Raw genomic sequence first — 12,546 nt, 5'->3', positions numbered from 1 at the left:
TTGTTGGCTATTTGTCACCCATCTTTACAGTATAGTTGTTGTTCATTTAGTTTTTGTTGCCTATCAGTCATAGGTTTTAGGTTCACATAGGTAGTATAGATGTTACATTGGAACTGATGTGTCTAAAAATGAATGGTTAACTCCATTTTTAGGGGCTGTTTTCTGCTAGTTTCTGTTTGTTTGCTGCTTATTTGTGTTTTATCATGTGTTGCCTAGGTTTTATATTACATTTTGCCTGTAGTGTACATTGCTCTGCTTTTTAAGTAGTTTTTAATGTTGGAGCTCTCCTACTTAAGTAGTTTCTGTTTTGTTGGAACAGTCTAAATTTCATTTAGTGGACAACAATCCTTTTGGCGCTTTTAGTCATGCTTTGTTACATGAATTTTTTAGGGTGCAGGATATACAGTTACAACTTTTTTGTAGAACTGAATTGTTTGAGTTTTGCTTGATGTTCTTAATGTTTCCCTTTTTTCTACGCAACAGAAAATAGATGGCTGGAAGAAGAAAAAAGGCAAAACAGGATAATCCTCCTGTAGCAAGCCATGATGAAGTTGCGTCTCATGGAAATGAAGAGCAGCAACCACAGGTGTTCGAATTTCTTTCGAAGTTTTATGTTATTTTTGTACATAACAGGTTTTTTTTACCGATATGTGTGTTTTTACTCTTTAGCCACCGAGTGGTTCAACAATGATTGGGCACAAGCGTCAGAGTTGCCAGGCTATCATTCTGCGACGGAAGAGTCCTGATGATATTAATTCAAATCAGAGCCTAGACGGAGATTCTGAAAATGTAAATGCTGAAGGTCCAATTGTGGATCAACCTCAAAATACAAAACGACAGAAGACTGGAGGAACTGAGGTATTTGCATTTGTTGCATCTGTTTTTCGAAACCGTTGCCCAACATTGTTGTCCAGTAATGAACATTATTGCTAATTATTTCCTTATTTTTTCATCTTGTTGTGCAATAGGGTCGTAGGAACAGGGCATCACCTGCAAGGCTCTTCAAGTTGAACAAGGACTTGAATTTTGAGCAAAAAGGTGCCATCATTGAAAAAGAGTTTGGTGGCCTTCTGGACCTTGCAGCGAATAGCATGCCTGGTGATCTTAGCCAATGGATAATGAGGCATTATGATCCTGGGATGTCGCAAATAGTTATTCCGGAAATGGGCAAGATTCCTGTAGATGCTGCAAGTGTCCGTAGGATATGGGGTTTGCCAAATAGGGGCAGGAAGGTTTGCTTTGATAACCGTCCTGAAATCACAAAGGCAATGTACAACATTTACAATATCACCTCCAAGAATTCACCGACTCTCACAAATTGGTGCAAGATGATCAAGGAAATGAATGGATCTCATGATGATGACTTTGTCCGCGCTTGGCTAGCTCTTGCTTTTTCTTCCTTCCTTGCCCCCTCTACTAGTTTAAGTATTTCCCCAAAAAGCTTCCCAGCGGTCATGGATGTCAATGTGATAACAGAGACGAACATATGTCAGTTTGTTGTTGATCAACTGAAGCTAGCATTCACATTGGGTCATCACAATAAGAAGGCTGTTTGTTGCCGTGTCTTCCACATTGTTGTAAGTGCTTATAGCTTGTTTGTTGCTAGCATCAATTTTTTTTTCAAACATCAACTAACGTCAAACATCTAGTTTTTTTGTCACCACACAGTTGTTGTATCTAGACTCGTTGGATGTTGATGAGCCAATTCCCAACTTGGTACCAAGGGTGTCAGTTTGGAATTCAGATTTAATTTCTAAAGTTATCAAGAAGGACAGGAAGGCCCCGGGAGAATACGGCAATTTGAGGGTAACCTCATTTCCTTTTCTTTTTCTATTACACTTTTTTTCAAGTGCAAATGCAATCCTTTTTTGTTTGTAAGGACCTATGTTTTTTCTGAAGAAACCTAATGTACTCTACTGTATGAGGCAACTGAATTTGAAAGAGCAAGCAAGTTAATAAGATTTTCTGGGCAACTGCTTTACACATATTTTTAAGTACTTTTCAGTTTTAGTTTGAACTTGTGTTTTTATGAGAGTAATTGCACATGTTTTGTACTACTTTTTGAAATTAATAGTAGGCAAACGATGGATAGTTTAACTATTCAACATTTTATATGTTTAACATCAGCTAGTTTCTCTTGCAACAGAAGCAATTTATGCCTTCAAAACTAGCAAACTACATACATTTTTTCTGCAACTCTAACACCTACTGAATCTTAACTATCCATTATTTTTAGGAGGCATCAAGAAATCTGATAGTGGATGCACGCAAATTCATACAATTAGAATTACCATTTTTTTTCTTTTGAAGTATGCATCTGCCACATTTTGTTGTCACTCATTTTTTCCTCTTTTGATAACAAAAACACCAGCTTAAGACCGAGTTTTCACGGTGTGCGGAAGATAGCTTGTTTGGAAGCATGGATCACATCACCAAATTTGTTGCCACAAGATTGCCCGAGTCATATGATAAAATAGTAAGTCAACCGATGCCTGTTTGTTTTCCTGTAATAGTGATTCTCTTTTGTTGACCATCTTTTTTTACTTGACCCATTTTTTGATATCCTCAACAGATGGTTATTCTTATAATGGTTTTTATTGTCCACTTTTTATGTTTTGCAGAAGCAAAAGAATCTCACAGGGATGGTGCATGAAATGTGTTCTGTAATTTCACATGCAGTTGGAAAACTCGTGACTGGGTTTGGGAGGATCGATGATGATGAATGGGGGGCAAGGACAACAGATCCTGATGATGTTGAGACAAGCAGGCGACAGTCGAAGAGAAGACGTCAACAAGTACCAGCCGGCACAGAAAGCTTGCCAAGTGACGAAGAGTCATTTATTTCTGATGATGATGGCAGTGAGGATGATCATGGTGAAAATGAAGAAGTTTTTGAGGACAAAGATAATGGCGGAAGTGAAGAAGATGGCAGTTCGGACAGTGATGATGGTGACGAGGTGGGAACAAGTGTTCACATGGGGAGGGAAGTCAAAATTGATGGAAACAAGGACAAAGAAGATGAGGAGGAAGGAAAGGAAGACGATGATGATGATGAAGGTGATGACAAAAAATAAGAGAAGGAAGATGATGAAGGTGATGACAACAAAGAAGAGAAGGAAGATGATGAAGGTGATGACAACAAAGAAGAGAAGGAAGATGATGAAGGTGATGACAATGACGAAGAGAAGGAAGATTGTGAAGGTGATGACAATGAAGAACAGAAGGAAGATGATGAGCAGGGGGGTGATGAAGATGATGATGCCGGCGATGGAGGCAACGATGGCTCGGGCGGCAACGGCGGCTCAGGCGGGACACCGCCTAGCGTTGATGATGAACAATGCACACTACAATTTCTATTTGAAAAGAGGAGACACAACAAGAAGAAAAAATCACGGGATGAGGCAGATAGCATCTGTGTTAGAGATCTTGTGATGACAGACCTTAAAACTGTTGCATCCCCAACCCCATGCTTCTCATTGTTTGAAGTGAGAGAAATGTTGGACATTGAAGACAGATCCCTTGCACTAGAAGCAAAGAGGATTTTTGAAGAGTTGTTGAGCGCAAAAGACTTGGATCTGCCGTTCACATTCAACCCCGAGGAAATATGCTCAAAGGAGATTCGCCGGAAAGTTATGAGAGAAATTGCTTCTGCACTTGAAGTTGGAGAACCAAAGCAAGTTGGTCACAACCAAGTTCGACTGCCTCCGTTTCCTAAGAAGAAGAAAAGTGTCAGCTTCATATTACAGCCAATTGTGATGAATGAAACAGGAGGGGATCCACAAACATTTCGTTCTGAAAATAGCAAATATGGCCAAGGGGGGAAGGCAAGGCAGCCAGCCATGAAAAAATCTGGGGCTTTTCAGCAGCAATACGAAGCAATAAGTGAAGTAAAAGAGGCAAGTAATGGAAATGACGAAACAGAACTGCTAAACAATATGCTACCAAGCTCAGTATCTCCAGGGTTAGGCTCAAAGCAGACTGGTAAACAAGCAAGTTGCACACAAGTTATGGCAACTCAGTCCAAGCAGGAGGCAAGTCCAACTGTTTTTCAGCCAAGTCTTGCAGAGGCAACACTTAATGCCACAAGAGTAGAACCAATTCAAGTTAAAAAGGGCGGCAACACTCTGTTAGTTAGTAAAGCAAAACCTGGTGCAACACAACCTCTAGGTGACTTAACTTGCCAAGTGCCTTTTTCGTCTCGAGGAAATGTAAAGCAAGTAGGCAATGCTTTCCAGAGGGGCAAGTTGCAAGATCTCAAGGCATCACCACAGGTTGTACTATTAAATGATGCAGGTCAGGAAAAGGAGAAAGAGAACATCCCTCCGACAGTGTCATGTATGGAGATCAAAAGGGAGCAAGACAAAATTGTTGAAACCACGACAAATATTTCAGAACAAAAGTTGCTAACACCCTAGGGAAATTGCCTGTTTGTTCAACTGCAGATGCCAAACATGAAGCCAAAAGTGTCTCGGAAGTAGTACAAGCAAGTAGCCAGGAGAACCTTTTCCATTTATCTGATGTGGAGGACCGGTTCCAGAAGTTCATGTCTCTTAGTGGGAATTCAACAAATGCACTAGAAGTCAATGTTCTAGATGTCAGTGAGCTCTCAGCAAGGTTTGCTCATCCAAACAGCAAGAACCCCCAAATCAACCCCACAAAGATAGAACAACAACATCAAAGCAAAAGTGAAAGATCGGCTGCATTTTATAGTGAGTACTGCCCAGCACCAAGTTTTGATCTAGGCATTGATGATTTGCCCACAGCATCTGTAGATGACAGAGCACATCAGAGTGAGGGATCTAGCAGATTCGGTGACCATGAGTTCAAAGAATTGTCTGTACCTATGCACCCAACTATTGAAATAATCGATGGCGATTATGTTTTTGACCTTGAAGGCATAGATGAACCGTGTGCAGAAGCAGGCTGTTCAGCTGGGATCATAACTGAGCAAAACATGTATCAAACTCCCCAAAAAAATTCCAAACAAGGAGAAGTGGGATAAGGCAGCAAGATTTATAGCAGTAGTAGCTCAGGAGAGATGCCCCCACAATGATTTGAGAGAAGGATTATCAAGCCACCTCCTTGCAAGAGGTCCCCATTCATTGACTATAATGAAAAAAGGTCTATATGTCGAAACCGGAAGCAAATAGATTGTATGCATCGGTTATCTTGCATGGGAGTCTTAATGAAGAAGCATCACCAGATGCAGATACTAGGTATAACAATATGCTCATTCCATTTTCCTTGCAATGTTTTTTGCACAAATGCACTTTTTTAGGCAAGTTAATGCTTTTATGCAGGCAATTCAAACTAATTTTACAAGCAATCCAAATTATATAATATGGCAATTTTTGGTTTAGTTTGAAATGTTTTCTGCATTTTTTTTATTTTTTTTATTTCACCATCCCCTCATTGCTTTTTCTTAGCTAGATGGCGGTAGGCAAATCAGGAAGGATTTTTAGCTAAATGTCTTTGTTTCATTGCAGTGCAATGCTTATTGAATATGGTGGATACTTTGTCACCATGAGGGAGCTCGCAAAGTCAATGAAGAAGGAAGGTTTTGTCTTGAGCCATGTAATGGAAGTTGGAATTCAATCTATAATGTTCAACTTGCCACCGGACTCAAAGAAGGTGCTGATGCCGCTCAGGTTCTCGGTAAGAAAAGTTCAATCATTAACCCATCATTAATACATGTAGTTTTGCAATTATTTTCCTTTTTTCTGAATTTCTGCTCATGGTCATCCCCACATTATTCCTGTCACAAGATTTGGCTGCAAAAAATGGAATTGACCAGCAAGGAGCTCATTCGGACCGTCAAGATATGGTAAGTAAAAAAAATTTAGGGTTGACAACTTGCCTGTACTCATGATATTTTTTCGACTTTGCTTCTATCTATACAAGTTGCTTACATGAGCACACAAAAAAAGTTTGCTAACATCCAACATGTGGCATGTTTTTTGCGCGGTAGTACTTTTGCGCGTGTATAACTATTGGACTTGCTTATTTTCACTACTAACCACAGATTTCCTACTTTTCTAACAGATTATGTTCCCGGTTTTAGAGAACATTGACAAGAAAGAGCCAGTTACAGGCAATCATTATTGGATTTTCAATGTGAACATCAGGGATCGACGTTTTGAGGTTCTTGATTCTTGGAGGACGCTTAAGAACAAGAGTCTAGATGTTTGCGCTAGGAAAATTGTTGCAAGTGTTCGTGTTTTGTGGGAAGAGCACTATGCCAGGTCTCACACCTGTTTGGATGATTTTGGACTAGTCAACATTGATGTGCCACAACAAGACAACGAGTAAGCATCCAATCACACAGACACTGCTTTTTTAGACCTTGTCAAGTGACACTAGTACATAGAGTAAACCAGCTAACTAGAAAACATAATGTAAATGCATAGGTTCGACTGTGGTATTTTTGCCCTTACAATAGCAAATAGCTGGGATGGAAGGGATGTTCCAAAATTCACTGCCAAGGATGTCCCAAACATCAGGAAACAGCTGACCAACTCATGGGTTGACAACGTGCACAACAATGCTCCATGGAAAGCCATCCTCAAGTTAGCAATGGTCAGTTTCTTTTCTTCCCTCACGTGTACTATTTCTTTAGTTCTTGTTCTGAAGTTTGCCAGTTTTTTTAAAGATTAATGCATCATCAGCATTACGGAAATGCTTTTGAATTTTTTTCACCGCGGGATTGAATTCTTTTGGACCGGCGGGAGTTGCCTGTATAAGTAAATTTGACCAGGCAACTCAAATGTCATATTCAAACATCCATAACTATATTTGTGAGGCAAACTAATAATAAACACAATAAAAGAAAATTAATATCATCATTAAATAAGCAGAAGATTACTGCATCTTCAGCATTACAGATTTTTTGCATGTAATTTTATGGACCATCAGGGTGAGTTGCCTGTATTCATTCTTTTGCTAGGCAATACAAAGCACAGCAACAGGCAACTCACATTCTATCAACACGCAAAATAAACTACAATGTGAGGCACGATAGTCACAAAAACCATAAAACAGAATCCCATAGTATTACCATTACACAAGCACTTTTAGGATATTCAAACATATAAAACTTCAAAATTCTAGGGGAAAAAAGTAGGAAGTTGACAATGCAATTTTTTTCAACCATTCGTTCTTTGTGTGTGCATCACACCAGTCTGGTCTTGCACTGTGCACCAGTGTGGTTAACAGACCCACAATAGCTGCACTTGTTTTTCCTCTTCGGGTGCAGCTCAAGTGTTGATTCAATTCTTTTTAACTTTGCCCTACCTTTTGTAGTTGATCTTGGAGGGTCTCTAGGAATTGTAGGGTCAGGTGTGGCAGTAGTTTCCCCAAAATGTGGTTCAACCATGGGAGCACCTTGCGCGGCCGCAACAGTTGCATGTAGTGATGCTATATTGAGTGGCGGGTGTTCATGTCTAGCAGGAGGTTGCCCAATGGTAGTTGAAAATGTGCTGCCACTTTCTTCTTGCATTGTAAAAGAACCGGGACGCTGTCCATACCCACCATCAACTGATGCTGACGCTCTAGGTGATTGTTCAAGTGCAGCACTAGTCACATACATTGTGTTTGCTGCGTTAGGGCCCTGGTTTGGTTGTGCATCCCCCATAGGTTGTGATGCACGCGAGTTTGTTGGTCTAGGACCCATATGTGGTGGAACAGGGCCTCTCACTAGTGCTGCATCCCCAAATATTTGTGGCACAACCCCTCTTAGTGTATGCACAATCCTTGGCCTTGGCACTGGCGCTGGAGGCCCCCTGGGTAGTGTTGCAGTCCTACTGTTTGATTGTTGCTGTCCACCTTCACTGATAGAGTTACCGGGCTGCACTGCTGCTTTTTTCCTCCCTGCTGCGGAAGTAGGTTTCTGCTGCCTACAAACAAAAGGACCTTCTTTAGTTCCATCAACATCCAACACATGTCCTCTTTTTGCCTGAGTATTACCAGGTGGTGGTGCAGAACCACCAGCTGATGCTTCAGGACCACCAGTGGGCCCAGAGCGAGGTACTGCCGGCTTCTTCTTCCTTGACATGTTGAGATTTTGGATCTCATGACGTGCCCCACGCATGTGCTTCTTCACAATATCTGTTGCAGCATCTGATGCACTGGCAACCCGAGCAAGACTACCAAAATCCATCACCAAATTTGCATGCCTTAGTTCTTTCTTGGTTTGTGCTGGCAACTCATCGGGTTTATCCTCGACAGTGGGGGGTGCATCAGAAATTGCTAAAGGTGTCCATCTTCTAAGTATGTACTGCGTTGGGATTTCATCAACACCAAGTTGGTTGAAAACTTTCAAGATATGGCAGCATAGCATGCCGTCCCGCTCAATCTTGCAGCAGTCACATCTGTAGTCTCCAGCACCAGCTTCTACTCTGACAAAATAGCTCCTACAACCATATTTAGCAACCCACTCTCGATTTGGGTAAACCTGATACAAGTTTTCACCATGTGGTCGCACGTTGTACCTCGCAGTCAACTGAAACTCATCACGAAACTTCTCATACGAGTCCCTAGTATAGGAATCATATGCCTGCTTCTCAATGGGGTAAGACGACCACATTTCAGTCTCCAAGTGTCCTGTCCTGTAATCTTTTGAACCCTCTCGGACTAGTATGTGTGTTTGGATTTTCTAATATTGCTTCACGAAGTTCAAAATTGACCTGTGTGGGATCACATATCGCTTAAGGACAGCGTTGAACCCCTCACTGCGTTGAATTGACTGCAAGAAAGGGAAGAACCGGTGCTTGAAGTAACATGGCACCCATGTTTCTCGGTATTTGTATAAAGTCTCGAAGTGGGAGTCAGTCATAACCTCATACTTCAACATCATCTCAGCCCATCCCGCCTCAAATTCCTCTGGCGTCAAGGTAAAGTCAACACAATTGTTGAAATCTTTGGACAAGCCAGGGTTTCGCCCCAACAATGCTCCAAGTTTTTCTTGTGCCTTTTTCATAATGTGCCATCGACAACAACGGTGCACACTTGTAGGGAAGATTCTTTTAATTGACTATGCCATTGCGATGTCTTGGTCGGTTATGATGTTGGTGGGTGCTACATCATGCATTGCCTCATGGAAGGCCTGGAATAGTCAATCAAAGCTTGACGCCAACTCTTGCCTAACAAAACCACAACCCAACATGAATGACTGCCCATGCCTATTAATTCCAATGAATGGCACAAAGGGCATGTTGTACATGTTAGTCATATATGTTGTGTCAAAGGAGATGCAATCATGATAAGATTCCATGTAAGCCTTCCTTGATGCACCATCGACCCAGAAAATATTTTCAACCCTGTCCTCCTCATCATACTTTATCTTATAAAAAAAATCTGGATCTTCTTTCTGCTGATCTTTAAAGTATGCATCTGTCTCTATCATATCCCCTTCTTTTGTAGCATCCTGGTTCAAGACCGTCTTGAGGTTTGTAATGTGCTTAGTTGTATAAGGGACAATGAGTTCCGTCCCATAGAATTCTGACATGATGTGCATCATACGACCTGCCGCCATCAAGTGACAATAGTGGTTAACCATTTTTTTACACAAAAAACAGTATCAAGAACAATTTCTATTTCTTAGATGAAGGCAACTCTAATGCACAGTGTAGGCAAATCATAGAAGCTATACAACCAACTACGACAAAAATGTATCAGGCAATACACGAGCAAACTACACACAATACTTATATGTTCAAGCAAGTCAGACAGGAGTTGGAAGCAAGAAACACAAAATTTGTTACTTGCTACTTGCAACTACAATCAGACCAATCATAGGTAAGTCTAGATGCACATCAAATTTGTTTTACCAACAATAATCAGGCAAGTAGAAACTCCCAATCGAGCACAAACCGATAATCGTTATGCAAGTTCATCAACCAGAGTGTTAAACAAATCATGCATTATCATGCCCAGTTGCAAGCAAGTTCTTTGTTATTATCAAGCAAATAAGGCACATGTTTTCAAGCAAGCCAAACAGGGAGTTGTAAGCAAGAAACAAAAAATTGTTAGGCATCTCCAGGGTGTCAAAGTTTTAACCATGTGTTAATGTTGGTGCTCGTTGTAGGGGGCTAGGGGTGTTGTTTAAACATGTAGTCAAATTGCAGTTATGAAGATGTGTAAGGAATGCCTTTTCTTCTGCTGGGATCCCTTGGTGTGATCGCAGATACTTAGTCAAAGATGGCTTGTCAACCAATGGATGGTTGTGCTCGCCAACAAAGTGGATCACTTCCCATCTGCCATCAATTAGTTTCACAACCATCTTAGCTTTGAAACCAGTTTGCAATATTGTATCTCTCTTCCGCTTCTTGGTCGTCTTTTTGGTTTTACTGTCATCATCAAGGAAGACAATATCCTCATCTTGATCATCATCTTTTGTTTCGTCAACAATTTCATCTAGCATAGGAATCTTTTCTTCCCCTCCGTCATCGACCTTAGGCTTTCGAAACTTGTTGCAAACAAACTGCTGCTTTATCAGCTCTCTAGTTTTTGTAGCTTTCCTTGAAGTATTCATTTTTATTGAAAAGCCAATCTGCAATGAATAAGAATTGTAGTTGTTTTTTGCGCCTTCCAAAGTGTCAAACCTCATGCCCACACGAGGCTCCTTTGGTTGTGACCAAGCTTCATCATCATTTTCATCACCGAACCCATTAGCAACAGTCCCACCAGTATTGCTCGGTGCACCTGTGCCATCAAGGGTATGTCCATCACTCTCAGAAGCTACTGCTTCAGGTATTTGTGTATTACCTGGAGCAGCCATCATTAGACTTGAGTGCCCATCTGTAAAAATCCCTTCTGCAGCAGCAACACTGACTTTCTGAATCATAGGAGGATTAGGTGATTCCACAACAAACTCTGTATTTCCAGCAACATGTTGTGTACAGTACACAGGATCACCATTATTTTCATCAGGTTGCTCATTCAGGTCAATCATCGTCAACCTGATCATTTTTCAACATAAAAAAGGATGAAGCTAGTTAGCTCAACGACGCAACCAACTATTCATCATCAAATAGATGAAGCAAGATAGCTCAATGAAGCAAGCAAGTAGCACACTTAATACAAGCAAACAAGCAGCACACTTAATACAACAAGTTGTTGCCTTCGTTTTCGCAGCTCATTAACTGAAGACAATGTACTAACTGTCTTCTCCAGCACATCACACAAGTTCAGTTCAGTGAAGCAACCACTTGATCAGTTGACTTGTCATTCCTAGCCTCAACTTTCTCCTTTCCTTTCTACAAGCAAGCAAATAAAACAGCACCCCAAGACCACCATAATCAGAGCAATAGAATAGCTTCAGTTTTTTGTACAGTAGTTCTTACAAGAATAGCTTCAGTTTTTTGCATCAGATTTTTGCCTCATAGTGAAACTATTCTTGCTCAAAAAGTACTAGCAATTTGCCTTACTAAAATCTTTGGACTACCATGTTTTCTAGCACTAATCAGGTGGTTAACAGGGGAAGCAGGGAAGCATTCAGGAAAGCAGGAGAGATGTTGCAAACCAAAGAGATGGTGGATCCAACATGTTGGATGAGAAAGAGAAGCCTGCAACCTAGAACACAACTGATTGTGGATGCATAAGGGGGGAGGTGAGAAAATCTGATGGCTTTACCTCTGTGATTCTTCACCCTTCTGTTCTGCTATGCAATTCCTCTGATTTGTGGTGCTTGTTTTGCTTGGTGAAGTTTCAGATCTGGGATAGGGCAACTGCCCCCTTGTTTGCTTGCTGGAGAAGAAGATGGGGAGGGAGAAGCTGCGTGTAGATGTGGAGGGAGAAGAAGATGCGCAGGGAAGATGTGCTTTCGGGAGAAAAGCAGTGTAGGGACTACCTTTTGGAAGAAAAGTAGTGTAGGGACTACCTTTTGGGAGAAAAGTTTGTGGACCAGCGTGTTTTTTGCTGGGGCTTTGGTGAACCAGCCGTGGTGCGCTGGGGACCAGTCGGACCAGCCCTTTCCTTCCTTTTTTATATGTGTGGGGACAAAAACTTACCTTTTATGGAAGGATGCCAGGTAACGCTAGCCAGCAGCCGGCTGCTGCCTAGACGCGTCCTATGTTATTACAACACGTTTACCCTTTGGCTGATGGGGAAGGGAGGGGGCAAAAGCTGTGTTGGTAAAGAACTGTGTTGGTACAACCATTAACTGAAGACATGGTTTTGTCAATTGGTAAAAGTATCTTTTATAAGCCATGAGAGTCCATCATTGTATGGTGTTAGACAAGAAAACAATGAGAAACAAATGATGGTAGGAAAGTTGTTTCTTAAGGTTAGTGTACCCATGCCATGATCTCCTCGATATTGTTTGTTTCATTTTTTCGAAAAAGATCAAATCATTATAAAAATTCACTAGAAGAACAAATCACCTCAAATATAATAAAAATTACATCAAAGTCTATGAAACACCGAACCATCATTGTTGCCGCCAGAACGAGTTGTTGATATGTCGTTGCCGCCGCTCCCATACCGGAGCCAGCTGACCTCATCGATGGCACACCTGAAAGTCTTCATGTACATGCCCTAAGGACAAGCACC

At 41.2% G+C, this 12,546-nt stretch overlaps 1 protein-coding gene across 1 annotated transcript; it reads right to left on the bottom strand.

Annotated features, from left to right (window-relative positions):
• Nucleotides 1-7,168: 7,168 nt before the first annotated feature.
• On the bottom strand, nt 7,169-10,948 carry LOC123401698. Its single transcript, XM_045095553.1, has 3 exons — nt 10,054-10,948; nt 9,314-9,519; nt 7,169-8,650 (listed from the first exon to the last, which is right to left on the bottom strand). Exons 1-3 carry the CDS (start codon nt 10,946-10,948, stop codon nt 7,169-7,171), a joined length of 2,583 nt encoding a protein of 860 aa, XP_044951488.1.
• Nucleotides 10,949-12,546: the final 1,598 nt, after the last annotated feature.

The sequence above is a fragment of the Hordeum vulgare genome, chromosome 1H (assembly GCF_904849725.1).
Source record: "Hordeum vulgare subsp. vulgare chromosome 1H, MorexV3_pseudomolecules_assembly, whole genome shotgun sequence".
Classification (NCBI taxonomy): Eukaryota; Viridiplantae; Streptophyta; class Magnoliopsida; order Poales; family Poaceae; genus Hordeum; species Hordeum vulgare.
The sequence above is the reverse complement of the archived record's forward strand: the minus strand, read 5'-3'. Positions and strand labels throughout refer to the sequence as shown.

Coding starts and splice junctions, on each gene's coding strand:
- LOC123401698 (XM_045095553.1), bottom strand. CDS start 10,948: ATGATTGACCTGAATGAGCAACCTGATGAAAATAATGGTGATCCTGTG. Junction 9,520..10,053: donor AGCACCAACATTAACACATG/GTTAAAACTTTG, acceptor TGATGGCGGCAG/GTCGTATGATGCACATCATG. Junction 8,651..9,313: donor AGTATGATGAGGAGGACAGG/GTTGAAAATATT, acceptor AAGCAATATTAG/AAAATCCAAACACACATACT.